The sequence below is a fragment of the Dromiciops gliroides genome, chromosome 3 (assembly GCF_019393635.1).
Source record: "Dromiciops gliroides isolate mDroGli1 chromosome 3, mDroGli1.pri, whole genome shotgun sequence".
NCBI classification, from domain to species: domain Eukaryota; kingdom Metazoa; phylum Chordata; class Mammalia; order Microbiotheria; family Microbiotheriidae; genus Dromiciops; species Dromiciops gliroides.
The window spans coordinates 177,540,005-177,562,165 of NC_057863.1; the positions used below are offsets into that span (position 1 = coordinate 177,540,005).

The window sequence follows — 22,161 nt, forward strand, 5'->3', positions numbered from 1 at the left end:
TATCTACAAGTTGTTCCTACAGACACAGTCTCCCCTTTGACCTCACCTGGAGACCTGTGCCAAGAGTGAGCAGAGGTGTGGGTATAAAACCCAACCCTTGAGTTAGATAGTGTAATTATTATTATCCCCACTTTAAACAAACCAGGACTCCTCTGTGGGAGGAATTGAGTGACTAACCCACAGTCAAAAGGCTAGACCAGCATCACCAGAACTTGAATCCAGGTCTTCTTAGTTCAAGTGAAATCAAAAGTGTTCACCTCGGGGGCAGCTAGGTGGCGCAGTGGTAAAGCACCGGCCCTGGATTCAGGAGTACCTGAGTTCAAATCCGGCCTCAGACACTTGACACTTACTAGCTGTGTGACCCTGGGCAAGTCACTTAACCCCCATTGCCCTGCAAAAAAAAACAAAAAAACAAAAGTGTTCACCCCTAAGAACCTGGAATTCTCATAACTAAAAAGAGTAATTAATGTTTATACCTTGAAAAATAGTGGTTGATATTTGTACCTCTAAATTAATGTTGGGTTATAATATAACATACATATATATATATAATATAACATATATGTATAATATATAACATAATTTTATTAAGATCTCCTTAGCACTCTGAAGAAACTGTTAGAATTAAGCTACCTGATATCCTGAGAGAATGCTGATAAGTGTTCTCATAAGTGCAACTTCCAATTCTGTGTTTGTATAGCTCTCCAATCTCCCCAGTAGTCCCCTATCCCACATTTACACTACACACACACACACACACACCCTTTGAAGTAGAGAACTTTGGCCCAACAGTTCTGTCTGGAATGTCAACAGATGGTTAGGAGGTTAGCATTGAGATCTTCATCATGGTTTCCAGGTCCTACATGGTCCAATTTCTCGGCTTTACTTTTGTGCTTCACCAGTCTCTGACCGCAGGTATGTTGGGGGAGACATTTTTCTTACTAACAAAATTTTTCTTTCTCTACTTGCCATATACTGATTGAATGAAGGCGAGCTCACTCTGAGAAGCAAATTTTGCGCGTCCATCCCTCAGCACCTTCCAAAAGTTAATCTTTATTCTGTGTATTGATGTCTACCCACTAGGAACATTTGCTTACAGAATTGTGTATCCAAATGTGCCCACAGAGGAAAAACAAACAACCCCAAATGGTGTGCTTTTTTTTTTAATTGTAAATGATATTTTTAGAGGACAAGCAAGCAAACTTGACACGTCTTTTAATTTGTGGAAGCTGATTTTCAATGAGAAAACAGAACAAAACTGCAACAACAAAAGTCATCAGTTCTAGTGTCTTTTTTAAAACTGTCATTTACTCCAAAACTGAAAAATTAGTCCTAAGCTGCCAAACATATAAGTGGGAACAAACTGACCACTTGCTGTACTCAGGGCTCCTGATCTTTCATCACCAAATCTGGGAAGAAAACAGGATTTGTCGATGCTGAGTGACTAGCAAAACAACCTAGCATACTTGATTTTCTTCAGCTATTGTTTTTTGTATTTCTTTAAATTTCATTAAGAGAAACTATAGGAATAATAACTAAACCTTAAGGTTTACAAAGGACTTATACTCGATAGGGAGTAGACCTGCGGATGTAGGAAACTCCTACATGAGTAAAGTACAATTTTCTTTGCAACTCATAGACTTAGAAAGTTGCCTGTTACACTGAAGTTCAGTGATTTACCCAAAATCACAAAAGTCAGTATATGGGAAATACTTATATGAACTGATGCGAAATGAATCAAGCAGAACCAGAAGAACATTGTACATAGTAATGTCAATATTGTATGATGATCAACTGTTAATAGCTTACCTATTCTCAGCAATACAATGATTTAAGACAATTCCAAAGGACTCATGATGAAAAATGCTATCCACATCCAGAGAGTCTGAATGCAAATCTAAGCATATTGTTTTTTTCATTTTCTGTTTTTTTTTTCATGTTTTTTTTTCTTTGGATTTGTGTCTTCTTTCACAACATGTCTAATGTGGCCATATGTTTTACATGATTGCACATGTATAATCTATATCAAATTGCTTATTTTCTCAGGTAAAAGTATGGTGAGTGAATGAGAGATAAAATTTAGAACTCAAAAAAAATTTAAAGGAATGTTAAATTGTCTTTACATGTAACTGGGGGAGGGGGTGAAGATAAAATATTAAAACAACAACAAAAGCCAGTATGTGGAGAAAAGGTAGGACTTGAACCCACATCTTCCTGACTCTTAGATCCCCTCTCCATCCACTTTGGCACACTTTCCAACACTCCTTTATTTTTTAGGTATGTCAACAGGTGATAAATGGAGCATTTATTTCCTATGGTGAAGTTAATGTCTCAAATTTTGCTTCCTTGAAAACCACAAACGCCAAACCTTTCTCTGATACTTCTCCCATCAGAGCATTCCTGGATAGAAGCTGTATTCAACATGTCTTATCAAGGTTAGCAAGTTAATTAGTCAACAAGTATCTATCGATTACCTTCTCTTTGCTAAGCACTGAGCTAGTTGTCATTTAAAAAGTGTAACATGCAGTACAAATAGCACTAAATGGAGTGTCAGGTGAATTGAGTTCTAGTCCTGGATTTACCATGAACATGGTTGACCCAAGAAGTTATTTCATTTACCTTTCTGTGCCTTTACTTCCATGCCAGCAAAATTAGGGACTTCACCCTGATGACCTCTAAAATCTCCTCCTCTAAAGTCCTATAATTCTATTTTATTTCTTCCCAATTACATGGAAAGACAATTTTTAACATTCATTTTTTTAAAAAATTGATTTCTAAATTTTCACACACACATACACGGCCTCCATGAGACACTAAGCAATTTTATCTACATTACACATGTGCAATATACAATATTCTTTTTATTTTTGGCAGGGCAATGAGGGTTAAGTGACTTGCCCAGGGTCACACAGCCAGTGTCAAATCTGAGGCCAGATTTGAACTTGGGTCTTCCTGAATCCAAGGCCAGTGCTTTATCTACTGTGCTACCTAGCTGCCCCCATGAATGACCTATAATTCTAATGAAATATTTTGGCCCTTTATACTCAGAGAGCATTCAATCTAGTTAGGAAGACCAGAGGAAAACCCAATCTCATTTTACCTTTATGTATCAGGAGGCATATGAACTGGCAAAAGAACACCGCAGAGAGGCAATACATTTTAAGGGTTGTTTTTTTTAATAGTATTTTATTTTATTTTTTCCAAGTACATGTAAAGATGGTTTTCAACATTCATTTTTGTAAGATTTTGAGTTCCAAATTTTTCTCCCTTTCTCCCTTCCCTCCCCACTCCGAAACCAGCAAGCAATCTGATAGAGGTTATACATTACAATCACGTTAAACAGATTTCCACATTAGTCATGTTGTGAGAGAAGACTCAGAACAAGAGGAAAAAACCACAAGAAAGAAGAAACAACAACAACAACAAAAGTGAGAATAGTCTGCTTCCATCTGCATTCAGACTCCCTACTTCTTTCCCTGGCTGTGGAGAGCATTTCCTATCATGAGTCTTTTGGCATTGTCTTGGATCATTGTGTTGCAGAGAGGAGCTAAGTCTGTCACAGTGAGGCAATACATTTTAATGAAAGCAGAGAAACTCTCTAGTACACTTGGCCAAATGATGTGCTTTGCTATCAGAAACATCCTACCTATGCCTCAAGCAATTTTTCCAACTTTATCTCACATTGCTATGACAGCTAAAACAGTCCAGAGCAACACTGCTTAGAGTATGAGTTCATTTGCAAAATATTAGAAAATAGGATGGAAGATTATTAGAAGTAACACCTCAAAAAAACAGCAAACAAGCAACTCAGAGAAAAACAAACATGCAGAAACCTTGATGTATGACCCTGCTAAGCCAGAACTGGTCGAGTGTCATTGATCAAACTAGAACAACCCATAAATACAATACAGATGAGCTCTGCCAGTGTTTTTGTTGCCTTCAGATGAGGGCTTTGGAGCTTCAGGGGTCATCAAGTGCCACCCTCTCATTTTACAGATGAGTATGTTGAGGCCCAAAGGGTGTTGTTTACTAAATTGTCCAGAATCACACAGGTAATAAGTGTCTGAGGCAGGATTCAAACTCAGGTCTTCCTGACACCAAATCCAACATTCTATCTTTTTTTTTTTTTTTTGCAGGGCAATGGGGGTTAAGTGACTTGCCCAGGGTCACACAGCTAGTAAGTGTCAAGTGTCTGAGGCCAGATTTGAACTCAGGTACTCCTGAATCCAGGGCCTGTGCTTTATCCACTGTGCCACCTAGCTGCCCCCCAACATTCTATCTTTTATGCCATAATGAACAGGGCTTAGCATGATGCCTTAGACATAGGAATTATACAGTCAATAACTGAAAAGACTACTAAAATGTTTGTAGGCCTTAATTGTGGGAGTTAGGCCCTTGGTAGCCAAGGGGCAGCAGAAGGACATGGAAATTTAGGAGTATTCTGCTGGAGAGATGAAGGGAGGTGAAAAGCAAACATAGCCTACTTTACAATTCTGAGGAAAGCTAGCTCTTACCTCTAACTCTGAGTCAACATAAACCAAGCAGGGAACAAAACTGACAGGAGTCTGTACTCACTTAAAACACCATTGAATCTTTTGAGTGCTTAGGAAGAGCGCAATGATAACAATGTCTCACGTTTATATAGCTCTTTGGGGCTTACATTTATATAGTGCTTTCATCATAATAACCCTATGATATAGGGAATTTGAGGCAGCTAAGTGATGCAGTGGATAGAGTGCTGAACCTGGAGTTAGAAAGACCCGAGATAAAATCCAGCCTCACACCCTGGGTCAGTCATTTAACCTCAGTAACACAACTGTAAAATGGGGCTAATAATAGTATATACCTTGCAGAGTTGTTGTAAGGATCAAATGAAGTAATATTTGAACAGTATAAGTGCTATAAAAATGCTTGTTCTCTTCTCCTTTCCCTTATATAATCATTTTAGAAATTAAAAAACTGAGACTCAGAAGGGTCCATGTCACATGCTAAACTCAGTGGAATGAGAAACTCTCTTTAATTTTTATTCATTCATTTCCTTAGCAGGATAGAGGGCAGAAACTGGACTTTGGGCTTCACTCCACTCTGTATCTGCTGCCCTTGCCTGTTGGGGTTTTTTTCAAATTTATGGAACAAGATGCCCCTAAACTGGGTACCCCTGGTGTCTTCACCAACTTTCCTGCCCTACCCCCTTTGTATGTTACCTGCCCTGTTAGATTGTAAGCTCCAGGAGGGTAGGGACTGTCTTTTCTTTTATTAATTGTATCCCCAGAGTTTAGCACAACACCTGGCACATAGTAGGTGCTTAATAAATGTTTTTTGGACTGGATTAGATTGGATTTTTTAAAAATAGTGACAGTTACTTACTATATGCACACCAAATAAATTTCTCTAGCACCTTGATGTGATAAGGTAGCAAGTCATTCATGGGATTTTCATTTCTCAGTCTTCCTAAATCAGGAAGAAGCGAATAGTATCTTGAAAAGAGAAAGAAGAGCTAACTCTTTCCTTGAAGAGTTGAGATCAGGCTCTCTGGAGAGAGAATGCATTGAAGAAAAATGTTCATTTGAGGAAGCCAAGGAAATCTTCAAGAGCAATGAAAGAACTGTAAGTGAATGGCCATTCTGCGGTAATTATTTGATTTTTCTGCTTTTTTTTCTGCTTTTCTGCTTTGTTTAGTTTTATCTAAGACCTTTGTAGATGCTAGAAGTTGGTCTTCATGATGTTTTGATTTTCATTCCAGCCCTCCATGTCTAGATACCAGAAGGGGAAAGAATATTTAATACCTTTCTAGCCCATCCTACTCTACCTTGGCTATATCATTTTTCTTCCCAAGGGGTCACTGTGTTTTACTTGGTCATACATGGAGCTGCATTTAGTTTTACCAGATGTGACCCCAGGAGCAGCTAGGTGGTGCAGTGGATAAAGGCCCTGGATTCAGGAGGACCTGAGTTCAAATTTGACCTCAGACACTTGACACTTACTAGCTGTGTGACCCTGGGCAAGTCATGTAACCCTCATTGCCCTACCAAAAAAAAAAAGTGATCCCATGCTGCAAGACTGCAGACCAAAAATAATAAGTGTCACCAAAAGCAAGCCCAAAGGATTCTGGGTATACATGAAAAAATGAGTAAAATACAATGGGGAGAAGTATTGAGGTAACCAGAATTTCTCTGCCTTAGAAGAAGACCATGGAACTTCTCTTAGGGGAGAATTTTATAAGGAAATTAAATTCAAGGGAACTGTTTCTCTCTACAGCTCCACTTTAACCATTATTTACAATTTTTCAAAACTATTTTCTCCTTCCTTTTTCTGACAGATATGTTTACATTTTAGAATGTACCTTTTTCCCTCAGAGAAGAGAAGTCCTTTCTTTGATGTTTGGTGGGGTGGGGAAGTAAGCCTGTGGGATCCAGTAGCTAGATATGATAACCCCACATTCAGTTAACCCCAGAATCCCCAAACTAAAAGATAGATGTAAATGTTGGAAGTTCATTTTAAATTCTTAAAATTTGTCTTCCTGGGGCAGCTAGGTGGTGCAGTGGATAGAGCACCGGCCCTGGAGTCAGGAGTACCTGAGTTCAAATCCGGCCTCAGACACTTAACACTTACTAGCTGTGTGACCCTGGGCAAGTCACTTAACCCCAATTGCCTCACTAAAAAAAAAAAATTTTTTTTTAATTTGTCTTCCTTGGATAAATTTCAGAAACCTTTCTCCCTATTTGCTGGGAAAAGTAATAGTGATTTACAGTTTGGTATCCTTTTTGTAATGGAAATATAGACTATTTTCAAAATGTGTTATATTTCTTAATAACAGTTATCTATCTATTATCTATTATATATATAGTAACATGTTTATAATGGGCCACCAGACTTTCTCTTAATTATTCCTTAATAAACTTGGGAATCTCCTAAATGTTAGCATACCACTCACTATCTACTGAATTTTATCCAAAAGCAGTTATGTTGATCCCTGACAAAATAAGCACATGAAATATTGTACTACTAAGAAATATTTTTAAAGAAAAATGATTAATTAATTAATTAGACATTGATAGTGTCTTGTAGATTGTTATTTTTATTATTGATTCTTTTTAGGTTTGTTTCTTCATTGGCTGTGCCTTCCTTAGACTCCTTCTGACTTCAAGTTTCTAGGAATTCTGTGATGCATTTAGTAATCCTATGCAATAGATAGGGCAGGTATTTTTATCCTTAGTTCATAGGTGAGGCTGACAAACATCAAGACATATGATGAACCCAATGTCTCCCAGCTCTTTAGAGTTAGAACTATCTAGCTCTTCCTCTTTCCATTAGCATGTATCACCTCTAATGGCTATCAAGGATTCTGGGAAGAAGAATTCAATTCAATTTAATAAACCCTTATTTCATGTCTACTTTGTAGAAGGCACTATGCACTTAGCCCCTGCAGACAGAAAAGTGAATAAGATACAGTTCTTATTCTCAAGATCACAAATCTTCTAGAGATATAAGATAATTTGTCCACTTACCCTCTGGGAAGCAATATACTTCTTCTGTGTGCTCACGTGTATACACACACACACACACACACACACACACACACTCATCCCTCTAGTTTCCATCTCTCTGAGCCAGAAAAAAAAAGTGTCAAAGATTGTGCCTAAATCTCTCATAACTAAACATTCCACTATGTGAAAACAATTAATACTTAATATCCAGTGGACTGCTCACTTACAAGTTATCTCCTCTTCTTTTCCCAGAAACAATTTTGGATTCAGTACAATGGTAAGTTGGTCAATCTTTGAAACTTTCCTCTTATCCACTAAAACCGCCTCCTTCTTATCAAATTCTCTCATGCCCCCTGTTTCCACAGATGACAACCAATGTGCTTCAAACCCCTGCCAAAATGGAGGAACCTGTACTGACGACTTCCAATCCTACATCTGCTTTTGCCCTATGGAGTTTGAGGGCAGGAACTGTGAAACAAGTAAGACATTCTTGGCCTAAACCATTGTTTCCTGTAGAGGTGGACCATAGCATGCATGTCCTTCTTCACAATAGCATGAACACTGTGTGCTGTCCCTTAGAATGTTGCTTTCAGACTGTGACCACTATGAGACACAGGCAGGACAAATACCCTATTGGCCCCCATCAGATGGGAGAGGAATTTCCTCTTCTGGGACACTGTTAGAACAAACAACTGTTACCCATTTGTTCCTGTCAAAGCACTGTGGTATAAGCAGAAAAAGGATTTGACTTAAGAGGCAGGAGAGACTTGGGTTTGAATCTTCTAACTAAATGGATGACAGTAAGTAGCTAAATGACTTAACCCCTTGAAATCTCAATTTCCTTATCTGTTAAATGGGGGGAAAATAACTATATTACCTATCCCCAAAGTTTGGTTATGAGGATAAAATGAGATATCTAAATTACTACATAAATATCAGCAATTTTTATTCATAGAAATATTATTATTATTATCAAGGAAAAGGAAAAATAATATAGAACTTCATTGATCTGGATCTCACTCTGAAAATTTAATAACCAACTCTTGCCAGCCTGAACCAGCTTCAGCACATCCCCAGTTGAAGCCAACAAATTCTCAGGGAATAACAACAGTGAACCTAAAGAGAAGCCCACGCATCCTTTTCCACAAAAGATTTAGAAGTGAACATGGTTGGCTCTCCTTGACCCAAGGTAGTGTCCTGAACTCACATATTCCCTCCGTGTTCTCAGGCAAAGACAGCCTGCTAATCTGCAGATACGACAACGGAGGCTGTCAGCAATACTGCACTGATAATCCTGAAACCATACGCCAATGCCATTGTGAGGTGGGCTATGCTCTGGCCCCAGATGGGATATCCTGCAGTCCAGTAGGTATGAGTCCACTTCTAGTCTCCTCAGAGTATTGTTTCTGCCTGGCATTCCTTCACCAAGTCACATTCCCCTCATGTTAGAACATTAGAACGACCAATAGGCTTTGGGGCTGAAATTGTCAACAGACTGGTTTTAGAAAGTTGCTTAGGTTCATTGAGATATTAAGTGACTTGCTCAAGGTCACACAATATGTGTCAGAGACAAGGTTTGAATTCAGGACCTTCTGACTCTGAGGTTGGCCCACCATCCAGTTCTTTGTTACTTGGCTCTTCTCTTGACTGAAATACAAGTCTGAAACTTAGGATAACTTGACTTTTGAGGTTGGAAAATACCAACAACTGTCATGCCCTCTTGATGTCTGACCCATCCTATCACTACAGGGAGCCCAGCTCCCTGAGCATCCCCTTGTTGTATTAGAGCAGGTAGGTGGTACAGTGGATAGAGCACTGGCCTTGAAATTGGGAGGACATAAGTTCAAATCTCACCTCAGATACGTAATAGCTGTATGACCCTGGGCAAGTCACTTAACTCCAATTGCATTAAACATCCAGGGCCATCTCCAATTATCCTGATAATATATCTTGCCACTGGACCCATATGGCTCAGGAGGAAAAAGTGAGGCTGGTGACTTTGCATAGCCCTTCCTCACTTAAATCTAATTCATTGAAAATCATGGCATCTGTCACGGTCCTCTGTGAGAATGAAGGACCAACAACACACTAGGAAACTGAATGATTCCCTCGAAGTCAACCTGTTAACTGTTGTGATGCTATGACAACATGTTAGATCACCCAAGCTTTAACTTATCTGCCTTTTATCTCCTCTCCCCTAAATAAAGAGTCAGGGATTCAGCTCCCTGAAGGACCAAAGGCTATTAGAAGTATGCAGTTAGGTAGCAAAGTGAACAGTGTTGGACTTGGAATCAGAGAGACCCAAGTTCAAATCCTGCCTCAGATATTTAGTAGTTGAATGACCTGGAACAAAACACTTAACCTCTCCAAGCTTATTTCCTCCTCTATAAAATTGGAGTAAAAATAGTACCCATTTTATAGGGTTGTTGTAAGGATCAAATGAGATAATATATACAAAGTAATTGCAAACCTTAAAATACTAGCTACAAATGGTATTATGTTTTACTATAAGTAATTATGACATGCTAGTCGTAGAATTAGTATTTCAACTACATTTTAGGTTCAACTGGTATCTTGGTAGGTTAAATTTGGTTAAACTCCACACCTAACATTGTATCTCAGGGAAAGAGGATGGTCTAAATTTCAAGCAGCAGATTTGGAACTCAAATCACTCAGGCCTTCACTGATGAGGTGAAAGGGCAAACCAATCCATCAGAATAGCAATATAATTTTATTACAATAATGATTATGTATATCATGTATTATGCAAGTCTCATATTTCTATATAACTTAAAGAACAAATTTTTACCAAAGTTTCAAGCAATGCTTTCCTAGAAAAAGAAACCATTTTGGCCAGAGCCCAGCCTCAGGAATGAGAGAAGGTCTCACCCTACCCATCTGTCCATTATTGGTATCTCAACACCACCCCTAGTTTGGTTCTACCAAAAAAATTCAATTCTGGTCCCAATACATTTCTACCAGCATTGCACCTGTCAAAGCTATCAGAACACAGCCAGCTCTTGTATCAGGAGAATGGCTCCAACAGGAGTGATACTACAGGAAAGTCCTACATCTTTCCACTCCTCCCTCCACGAATCCTTGGTTGCTCTTTCCTCCAGCACAATGGAGGAAATAGTTCTGTCCTGCTCCCCTATGATTCTATTCACCATCCCTGTAAACCAAAACCAAAATATCCCTTCCTGACCATTTCCCTATGTGTGTTGCTTCCTTCATTAAAACAGAAGTTACTTGAGGGCAAGGACTGTTTTTGCTTTTATATGTATAACCCCAGCCTTAGTTTAGTAAGGGCATCATGAGTACTTTTCATTCATTTTGAATACTAGAGAAAAAATCAGTGACAATTTGTACTTCCAAATTTAGAGCTATAAATTGGGGGCTTCAAGGTATCAGAATAAATAAAAATGTGCCTTATTCTTTTTGCTTATGGTACTTAACTACATGGGCCAACTAAGTGGCAAAGCGGGTAAAGCACCAGGCCTGGAGTCAGGAAGTACTTCCTGAGTACAAATCCAACCTCAGACACTTACTAGCTGTGTGACCCTAGGCAAGTCACTTAACTCTGTTTGCCTCAATTTTTCATTAGTAAAATGAGCTGGAGAAAGAAATGGCAAACCATGCCAATGTCTTTGCCAAGAAAATCCCAAAAAGAGGTTATGAAGAGTTAGACATGACTGAAAAATGCCAGAATAACAACAAATATGACCATGGGCAAGTCACAACCTCACTGGGTCTCAATTTCCTCATCTTCAAAATAAAGGGCTAGGATTAGGTTTCTTTCTGCTATAGAAGGATTTATGACCAGGGAGGAAGGGAAGTGTTGAGATTTGAATTCAGGATTATGCAGTTTCTGAGCAGTGAGGCTCAGGATGAAACCTTCCCAAGTGGTTCTAAATTCCCACTATACTGTACAGTGCTCTTCCCACTATACTATACAGTGCTGACTCTTGTCAATGCAGTACGTGGCATCATATTCCTCTATTCTCTATGATTAAACTACCAGTTTGTCATTGGTTCATTGTTTCATACAGTTGACTATCCCTGTGGGAGAATACCAGTTTTGGAAAAGAGAAATGGAAGTATGCCAGAAGGCAGAATCGTAGGTGGTTACGCATGTCCTAAAGGAGAATGTCCATGGCAGGTAAGGAGATGACTAATTTAATCCAAGATTTGTTCCCTGATCTGGTCTATCATTCCTCATTACAAGCCTTTTCCTATAGGTTGCCTGGGGGTTGATCAATCCGGGCTTTCTGACATAGAGTAAATATGTTTTCTTCTCCATCTTTCTCTTTCTTGCTGTCTCTGTCTCTGTCTCTCTCTCCCCCCTCTCTATTTCTTTTTCTTTCTTTCTCTTCTCTCTCTCTTTTCTCTCTCTCTCTCTCTCTCTCTCTCTCTCTCTCTCTCTCTCTCTCTCTCTCTCTCTTTTTTTTTTTGGTGAGGCAATTGGGGTTAAGTGACTTGCCTAGGATCACACAGCTAGTAAGTGTTAAGTGTCTGAGGCCAGATTTGAACTCAGGTCCTCCTGACTCCAGGGCCAGTGCTTTATCCACTGCATCACCTAGCTGCCCCCAGGAATTAGCCTTTGAGTTGAACACAGTGCAAAGCCCAGCCCACACTAGGCCCTCAACAAATTCTTGTTGACTAATAGATATTCCATGCCATGCCATGTCTGAACTCTAAATTAATGGTTCCCTTTCTTTTTTGACACCCTTAATGGCATTTCCCTACTTGATTTTGTGACACACCTTTCTCCCCTCCTAAAAGTTCTGTATGGCAAAGATTTGCATCTAAAATGAAGGTTATTAAAATTAAGAAGAATTTTTTTTTTTTAGTGAGGCAATTGGGGTTAAGTGACTTGCCCAGGGTCACACAGCTAGTAAGTGTTATGTGTCTGAGGCCGGATTTGAACTCAGGTCCTCCTGACTCCAGGGCCAGTGCTCTATCCACTGCGCCACCTAGCTGCCCCAAAATTAAGAAGAATTTGAAAGTTTAATATTCCTTGAAAACAAGGAGCCTCGAGGGGCAGCTAGGTGGCGCAGTGGTTTAAGTACCAGCCCTGGATTCAGGAGGACCTGAGTTCAAATCCAGCCTCAGACACTTGACACTGACTAGCTGTGTGTCCTTGGGCAAGTCACTTAACCCTCATTGCCCCACAAAAGAAAAAAAAGAAAGAAAGAAAACAAGGAAACTCTCAGGGATGTGGAAAATCATAGCCAAGACAAGTTGGGGTGTTGCAAAGTATGGAAATGCATATTCCATTTCTCTCTTTTCTTAGAAAAAGGGACATTCCCTTTCACAACATTACTAATATGGAAATAGATTTGTATGACTGCATATGTATAATCTATGACAAACTGCTTACTGTCTCAGGGAGGAGGGAGAGAGAATATGGAAGTCAAAATATTTTTTAAATGAATTAAAATTAAAAATTTAATTTTAAAAAGTTAAAAAAATTTAAATTTTAAATGAATATTAACAATTGTCTTTACATGTAATTGGGAAAAATAAACTATTTTTTCCATATAAATATTTTATTATCTTACAGTTACATTTAGAGATAGTTTTCAACATTTGTTTTTATAAGATTTCTAGTTTCACATTTTTCTCCCTCCCCCCTCCCCAAGACAGCAAGTAATCTGATGTAGGTTATATATGTATAATCACATTGAACATTGTGAGAATTTTTAACTGACTTGCTGGGCTCAAATCTAACTGGGGGCCTAATCTGTGGATGTTTGACTGGCTGGATATCTGACTGCTATCAAGTTAATATGGGACATTTTCCCCCCACTGTCTCTCAGACTGATAAGAAAAAAAGGATTAAAATGCTTCTATTAATTAAAGCAAATATGGGGTTTATTTCGGTGAATAAACTTGGAGTTAAATGTAGAAACAAGGATGAAAAATTAAAATACAACTTGTCAGTTTGTTAAACTTTTTGCCACCTCTTGCCTATGGGTATGCTGGCCACTGCTGCAGCTTGGACCATTCACCGCCAGTCCTCTCCAACTTTGACTCTTTTTCTCCTTCACTATAGCTCCCCTGTGCTTTCACTGCTCCGCTCCTCTCTTCTAACTCCAAGCCCCCTTCACTTTATCGACCCCCCTGTGTCTTCTTTCTTTTTTTTCTTTTTTCTTTTTTTGCAGGGCAATGAGGGTTAAGTGACTTGCCCAGGGTCACACAGCTAGTTAATGTCAAGTGTCTGAATCCAGATTTGAACTCAGGTCCTCCTGAATCCAGGACCAGCGCTTTATCCGGCCCCTGTGCCTTCTCTACTTGCTCTGGCAGTCCACTCCCTTTATGTAGCCTCAGTCTCCTTAGTGAACCCCCTTTCTGTACTGTTGCGAGGAACTCCTGTCTGTGTCTGTCTGTCTGTCTGTCTGTCTCTCTCTCTCTCTCTCTCACCAACCTCCTTCCATTCTCCTAGTCCTCTGGCATCCTCTTTCTGTCCATCCTCCAGCAACTCCCTGGTATATATATTCCTTCTTTCCCCTCAAACCTCGGACTCCCCACGCTCCCGCATATGCCAAGCTAATCCCCCGGCCTCGCTAGGGCTGCACCCAGAGTGGCTCAAGTCTCCCGTGCACACCACACCCAGGGCTCAAGGGGCCCATGCCCCCTGCTGCAAGCCTGGGACCTCCACACAGGCTGTGTCAGAGGCCAGCCTGGACAAGCCCAGGATATCTGGGGTAGATCCCCTCAGGGTGGAGGGAGCTGGGGCTTTTTCCCTAGCCATCTGACCTGGCATCCTGTAAGGCCCACAGGGGCTTTTCAGCTAGGCTGAAGCAGAGGGGGAGGGGCCCCAGCCCCTCTTACACAGAAAAAAACCCTGAGGGACTAAGGCTTTTTAATCAATCTCAGCCCAAAGGCAGGGTCCCCAAATCACAACAAATTCCCACAACATATTTCTGCATTAGTCATGTTAGGAGAGAAGCATCAGAGCAAAAAGAAAAAACCTCAAAAAAGCAAAACAACAAAAACAATAGAAATAGTATGGTTCGATCTGCATCCAGATTCAACAGTACTTTTTTTTTTTCTGGATTTGGAGAGCATTTTCCATCATGAATCTTTTGGAACTATCTGGGACCACTGTATTGCTGAGAAGAATCAAGTCTATCACAGCTGATCAACACACAATGTTGTCGGTACTGTGTACAATATTCTCCTGGTTCTGCTCATCTCACTCAGCATTAGTTCATGCAAGTCCTTCCAGGTTTCTCTGAAATCTGCCTGCTCATCATTTCTTACAGCACAATAGTATCCCATTACATTCATATACCACAACTTGTTCAGCCATTCCCCAGTTGATGGGCAATCGCTCAATTTCCAATTCCTTGCCACCACAAAAAGAGCAGCTATAAATATTTTTGTACATGTGGGTCCTTTTCCCTTTTTTATTATCTCTTTGGGAAAAAGACCTAATATTGCTGGGTCAAAGGGTATGCAAAGCTTTATAGCTCTTTGGGCATGGAAAGTAAACTATTTTTTTTTAAATTAAATATACCTCCCCCGCCGCCAAGGGGACATAATCTACTACAGTCTCTTCTTTACCTCAGAACTACATTCCTTCTAATGCCTGCATTTGTGGCATCCATACTGATCTTGAACTTGTCTTTTTCCAACCCTTCTCTTACTGAACAGAAAATGGATCCTCTATGTAACCCTCAAAAAGAACCCTTTGAATCAGGTCTTCATAGTAACCAGAAAATTAGGTTGGACTCAAAGAACCATTTTGTTCCACCCTAATGCAATTCTTCACTCTAGCTAAGCAGCTAATTGGCAAAATGAGTATCCCTCCACCACCATTACATCTCACAGTTTGAGATAAACCTTGGAAAATATTGGTCCTGGTTAGAATCACCCACAGCAAAACCATCTTTGGTTCTGCTTCAACTGAACTTTCATTACCTTTAATGCCTCCTTTTGGCCTTCTATGCCACAGGACCATACATTTAGAGCTAGAAAAAAACTTTAAAGTTCATGTAGCCCAACCCCTTCTTTTTTCAGATAGGGCAACTGAACTCTATAAAGGTCAAGTGTCTTGGCCAAGCTCATACAGCTACTAAGTGGCAGAGCTGGGATTTAAATCCATCTCCTCTGTTTCCCAATCTAGTGTTCTTTCCAATACAGTATAAGCCTTCATCATGGGCAAACTATTTCTTTTCACCTTTGTCCATATTCTCCATCAGAATGGACCCATATGTCCTTATCATCCTCACTAGTAAACAGGATTGTGAAAGATTTTTTACTACTAGATCCAAAGAATTCATGGCAGGATCAAGCTCTGAATCAATGACTTTTTGAACCAGTTTGGGAGTGTCTCAAGTGATTTTTCATATCTAATGTGCTTATTTCCCTCCACTGTCCCTACTTCTTTTTGTGTGTGTGTGAGGCAATTGGGGTTAAGTGACTTGCCCAGGGTCACACAGCTAACAAGTGTTAAGTGTCTGAACTCAGGTCCTCCTGAATCCAGGGCCAGTGCTCTATCCACTGTACCACCTAGCTGTCCCCCTACTTTTTAAAATATCACTTCTCATCTGTCAATCTTACTGTCTTCTGACATCTTCTCCACACATGTCCAAAGTTGTCTCTGACATGATCTTCTGTCTCACTTGAAATGAAAGCTACCCATGACTAGCCAGCCATCCTAGGCTTCCTTTCTTTCATAGTCTGCTTTTATTATTTAATAGTAACATGTATTTCTAGACCATTCTTTAAATCTGAGAAAGATCTGTTGCTTGTGGCAAGGCAGATGCCAAATTAAGGCGTGTTGTACAGAATTTGGACCAAAATAGAGATTTGGCGGGGCAGGAAGGCCATAACAAGCCCCTATCTTTCCATTTTAAGAAAGCTAGTGGGGGCAGCTAAGTAGTGCAGTAGATAAAGCACTGCCCCTGGATTCAGAAGGACCTTGAGTTCAAATCCGGCCTCAGACACTTGACACTAGCTATGTGACCCTGGGCAAGTCCCTTAACCCTCATTGCCCCACCAAAAAAAAGAGAAAGAAAGCTAGTAAACTCAGAGAACAGTCTAGAGGTTCCCAGGTAAGGAAAAATAATATAACTTAAAAAAAAATTTTTTTATCTTTGAGCAGGCTCTGATATTGCTGAAAAATGAATTGCTGTGTGGTGGCACTCTGCTTACTGATACATGGGTTGTCTCTGCAGCTCATTGCTTCGATAAATTATCTCGTCGTTTTTGGGGGGACCTAACAGTGGTGCTCGGTAGGTAGTTCCATCATTTTTCTTTGGATTGTATTTAAAATCTTAAACTACAATTAATTTTTAGTTTTCTGTAACAAATGGAATTACATACATAATTTTAGTGATTATCATCATAATAGCATTTGCCTTGTGAACATATAGATTAGGCAGTAGAATTGTCCATCTCTTTCTGGCTTCCTTAGGTATTGGGGAGATAGGATTAGAAGTGGAATCAATATGGTTATAGTTATAGTCTCTACATAAAGAATATCACATCCATTATAGCATCCCTTAAATGAAGTAGATGATGAGTAATAATCATCCCATTTTATAGATGCCTGAAATTTATATGGGGTTTTCCCCTAGTGTTTGCTCTATGCAACCCCAGGACCAGATCTCTGCTCAACACCACTAAGAAGTAGACCAGGTTTGTTCAGTGGCAAAGGGCATTCAGCATTAAGTTGGTTAAAGTGCAAGCATTGAGATTAGAACCAAGAGGCCTGAGGTATAGGATCCAGGGATTCCAGTCCAGGAGACAGTGTCAGACACAACTGAAAATGATTCAATAACTATACATGTACAGTCATGCAAAAGTATATATATATATATATATAATATATTATATATATATTAATCATATTGCAAAAGAAAACAGACCAAAAGAAAAAACCAGTAAAATTAAGAATTTTTTAAAACCAAGGTTCAATCTACAGTCAGACACCATCAGTCTTCCTCTGGAGGTGGATAATATTTTTCATCATAAGTCCTTCAGAATTATCTTAGATCATTGTATTGCTGAAAAAAATACTAAGCCATTCACAGTTGATCATTATACAATATTGCTGTTACTGTGTACAATATTCTCCTGGCTCTGGTCACTTGATTTTGCATCACTTCGTGTATGTTTCACCAGGTTTTTCTGAAACCATCCTGCTCCTTATTTCTTATAGCACAAGAGTATATAATAAATTTTCAATAGAAGGGTAAAAAGATCGACTCCCTTAAGATTAATTTTCTTTCCTTTTTGCTACTAACAGAACCTTGAAGACCATTTAGGCAAAAAAAGTATACAAATGGGTAAACCAATAGCAGAGCCTAGATGGCTTCAGAGCTACTTAAAGATACCATCTGTTCCCCAAAATTTCCATGAGTTTTCCTTTTTCCTATCTATATTTAAATTAATTAAATTTTAAAAGTTATTGTCTCGGGGCAGCTAGGTAGTGCAGTGGATAAAGCACCGGCCCTGGATTGGGGAGGACCTGAGTTCAAATTCAGCCTTAGACACTTGACACTTACTAGCTGTGTGACCTTGGGCAAGTCACTTAACCCTCAATGCCCAGCCCCCCCAAAAGTTATCTCTAGAAGGCTACCACTAAAGTGTGTACATATTATACGTATGCATGTGTGTATATACACCAATTACATATGCATACATACATTGGCACTTTTATATCTATAAATGCACATATAATTTATATAGAAAAATTTCTGTACATACGTATAAACATACAAAACACATATGTACATACATCAATGAATGCATGTGGGTATACACTTATATGTGCTTACACAAAATATGCATATACATGTGTGTATAATGCATGTATGTGCATATGTTACAAATATACATCTAAATATATGTATATAAGTATATAGAAATATAAAGTATACACAAATTAAATAAAATTCTGTTAGCACAGATTGGTTCATTAGATTACTTTAACTGCTAAACGATCAACTAAGCAAACAAAGGAAGAACTCAGGCAGAAAGGCTTAAAGACAAAATTTGTCTTCTTCACATGTAAAGGGTGAGTCAAATGGATTTTGTATTTCTTGCCTTCTCAACAGGGGGCTAGGGAGCGGGCGGAGGGAAAGGGACTTAGCAGAGGGAGAAAATCTTGAACTAAAATAAAATTTTAAAAAATTTTAAGTGCACCAAAATCCCCCTCTGAGCTTTGGACTGACTGTAAATGCATACAAAAAAGGCCTAACCTACAGTTAGGCAGACAGAAAAGATATTCTACTGGGCAAATATGCTACATACATACATACATAAGTATAGGGATAGGTAGATAGGGAACAGACTTGTGATTTCTTTGGGTTAGTGAGGACATCCTTCTGTCAGTGTAGGCCAGCACCTTCTCTGCAGATGTATAATCTTAAAGAGGTGCCTAGAATGCAGAGATGTCCAGTGACTTGTCCAGAGTCACACAGCCAATTTTTATCTGAGACAGGACATGAAACCAGTTCTTCCTGCCTCCAGCTAACTCTCTCTCTGGTATACCACGCTGCTTCTGAGCACATATAATTTTATTCAAAATATATACAAATTCAATTCAACAAGCATTTTAAAATAGTATTTTATTTTTTCCAATTACATATAAAGATAATGCTTAACATTCATTTTTATAAAATTTTGAGTTCTAAGTTTTTCTCCCTCTCTTTCCCCCCAAAATGGTAAGCAATTTGATATAGATTATTTATATATGTATATGTACATAAATATACATGCAATCGTGTAAAACATATTTCCTATTAGTCATTCAACAAGCATTTTTTAAAGCAGATTCTTTTGTTTTTGTAGGGCAATGAGAGTTAAATGACTTGCCCAGGTTCACACAGCTAGTAAGTGTCAAGTGTCTGAGGCTGGATTTGAACTTAGGTCCTTCTGAATCCAAGGCCAGTGCTTTATTCACTGCACCACCTAGCTGCCCCCAACAAGCGTTTTTTAAATGTTTTCTTCGTTCTGGAAGTAAATACAAAATTTTGTTGAGGAAGGGGAATTTAATTGACTTAATTCACACTAAGGTGTCTGTAATCTTTTCCCAGAAGAAAATATACAAATTACTCTAGCGTTCTTGACATGGATCATTTCCAAATTAACCACTGTTTAAAGGCTGTATGAGGAAGGGATGTGTCAAGCTATATAAATACGAACCTTTAGGCAGAGAAACTCATGGCAATGCTACATAGATCACTTTATTCCCTCCCAGGTGAGAATGAAATAAACAAAGAAGAAGGAACGGAACAAAAGAGCCAGGTTGCTGATATTATTGTTCACGAATGGTATGTTCGGTTGAAAATCAACCATGATATTGCCCTGATACGTCTGCAAAGGCCCATAAATTTCACAGACTACATCGTGCCCCTCTGCTTGCCTGAGAGGAGATTCTCTGAGGACCACCTGGCCTCTATCAGGTTTTCCTCAGTATCTGGCTGGGGCCAGCTCCTGGACAGGGGGGCCACAGCTTTAGAGCTCATGATGATTGAAGTACCCCGCATAAAGACCCAGGACTGTCTCCAGCAAATAAAGAGAACATCCTTAACACCTGAAATTACTGAGAACATGTTCTGTGCAGGCTTCCTAAATGGAACTAAAGATTCCTGCAAGGGAGACAGTGGTGGGCCCCATGCCACCAAATACAAGGGCACTTGGTATCTAACAGGGGTTGTCAGCTGGGGGGAAGGTTGTGCATCTGTGGGCCACTATGGAATTTACACAAGGGTCTCCAAATACATTGACTGGCTGAATAAACACATCAATCCCTAAGTCTTCCTTTTCAATTAGTTGACATAAATTCTTTCCTACTCTAATGGCTTACTAATAAGGTATCTCTGGTTTTTTGGCATTACCTTACCTGGAATAAAAATACCTACTGTTTTAAATCATTCTTTGCAACAAATCCAATTATTTGGGGTGGGGTAGTAAAGGGAAGGGCTGTTTTCACAAAATATAACTGCCCAATTATAGGCTGATTCTCTTTTAGTACTTGCAAAGCTGGGTTCACTGATTAATAAACATTTATTTATTTAAAACATTAATGATCATTAAAAACATAAAAGCTATAATAAAATTTAAAATAAAAACATAAATTAAATGTATTTATTGTATTGTATAATACCAAAGTTCCATGACCCTGATAAACCTGTCAACAGGGAACTGTGGAGTAAGAGAACTTGTCAGGAAATAAAGCAACTTAAGAGTCCTTGCCATACACCCTGTATGGAAAGATTTCAATAGAGAATAGCATAGGAAGAATCAGGGGATCTGTTCCTCCCTTTGTTAGCGTTAGACCATCACTGAGAAATACAGGCACAGTTCTAGGTAAAGCCAGAACTAGGATGTGGCTATCAGAACTTTGGTTCAAGGCACCACAATTTAAAGATGCAAAATTTTAATGTACTTTCAGTAGAAAAGGAATAAGTAAACTTAATACTTAGGAAGCAATAATAACTAGTTTAAATAGGAGGAAACCAGATTTTCCATATGGAAGGTAATTAATTCCTCCTCCTGAATTGGTATTAATACTCTTTTATGCTGCTTGGTTCAAGTGACAAAATGGCTAAACTTCAGACAAGGGAGCCATTAATTAGTGACCTAAGAGTTAGTTGCCTATGATCATAATTCTTGAAATCATCAAAAATCTGGTATTTGAGACAGCACTTAGAAAGGAACAGGTCTTCTTATTGTTAATACCAAACACTATGATCTTACTAAAATGAGATGCAAAAAAGCAAGATCTTTGTCCTACTTAGGAATAGTGACTTGGGATCTTTGGGACTGGGTCTGCCACTCAATGTCACAGACACAAACCAGAATATCTTGAGACCCCATCCTCTGGGTAAACTTCTGTATTAATTGTGTGGTTTCCAGTAAACCCATAAGGTTGAGATCTATCTGTCTTTAGGCTGTAGCAATGGACAAAGTTTTAAAAAAAATTTTAAATAAATAAAAGAACCCATTCAGGTAGGTACCATTCTCCCAGGAGTGAGAGGAAGCTAGATAGCACAGTGGACAGAGATGTGGGACTGGAGTCAGAAGACCCAAATTCAAATCTAGACATTAGCTATGTGATCCTGTGCAAATCATTTAACCTCTGCCTACCTCAGTTTTCTTAACTAGTAGTCAATAAATATTTATTAAGTACCTACTATGTACTAAGCACTAGATATATTTTAAAAAAAAAAAGAGGCCAAAGATAATCCCTATCTTCATGGAGCACACAATCTAATGAGGGAGACAAGTAAACAAATATTTAAAAACAAGCTATAGACAAGACAAACAGGAAACAATTAACATAAGGAAGGCATTGGAATTAAGAGGGTTGGAAAAGGCTTCCTGGAGGAAGGTGGGATTTTAGTTGGGACTTGAAGGAAGCCAGGAAAGTCATTAGGTAGAAATGAGTACATAGTGGTAAGAAGAATGGAAAGTGGTAGGGGAAGGTGGGTAGTTTATGAAGGGCTTTGAATGCCAAACAGAGGATTTCATTATTTGATACTGGAGGCAACAGAGTACCATTGGAGTTTGGGGTGGGGGTGACTTAGTAAATCTGCGCTGTAACTTTGGTAACTGGGTGGAGGATGGATTGGAATGGGGAAACAACGTACAAATAACTGTTCATTAGATGGATGAGTAGATGAGGTAGACAGAGCGTGCGTGCGTGCATGCGTAA

General features: G+C 39.1%; 1 protein-coding gene across 1 annotated transcript; it reads left to right on the forward strand.

Annotated features, from left to right (window-relative positions):
* Positions 1-804: 804 nt before the first annotated feature.
* Positions 805-20,488, forward strand: F7 (coagulation factor VII). Its single transcript, XM_043995639.1, has 8 exons — positions 805-915; positions 5,447-5,607; positions 7,740-7,764; positions 7,853-7,966; positions 8,716-8,856; positions 11,537-11,646; positions 16,600-16,729; positions 19,702-20,488. The coding sequence occupies exons 1-8, from the start codon at positions 846-848 to the stop codon at positions 20,256-20,258; spliced, it is 1,308 nt and encodes a 435-aa protein (XP_043851574.1). The 5' UTR covers positions 805-845; the 3' UTR covers positions 20,259-20,488.
* Positions 20,489-22,161: the final 1,673 nt, after the last annotated feature.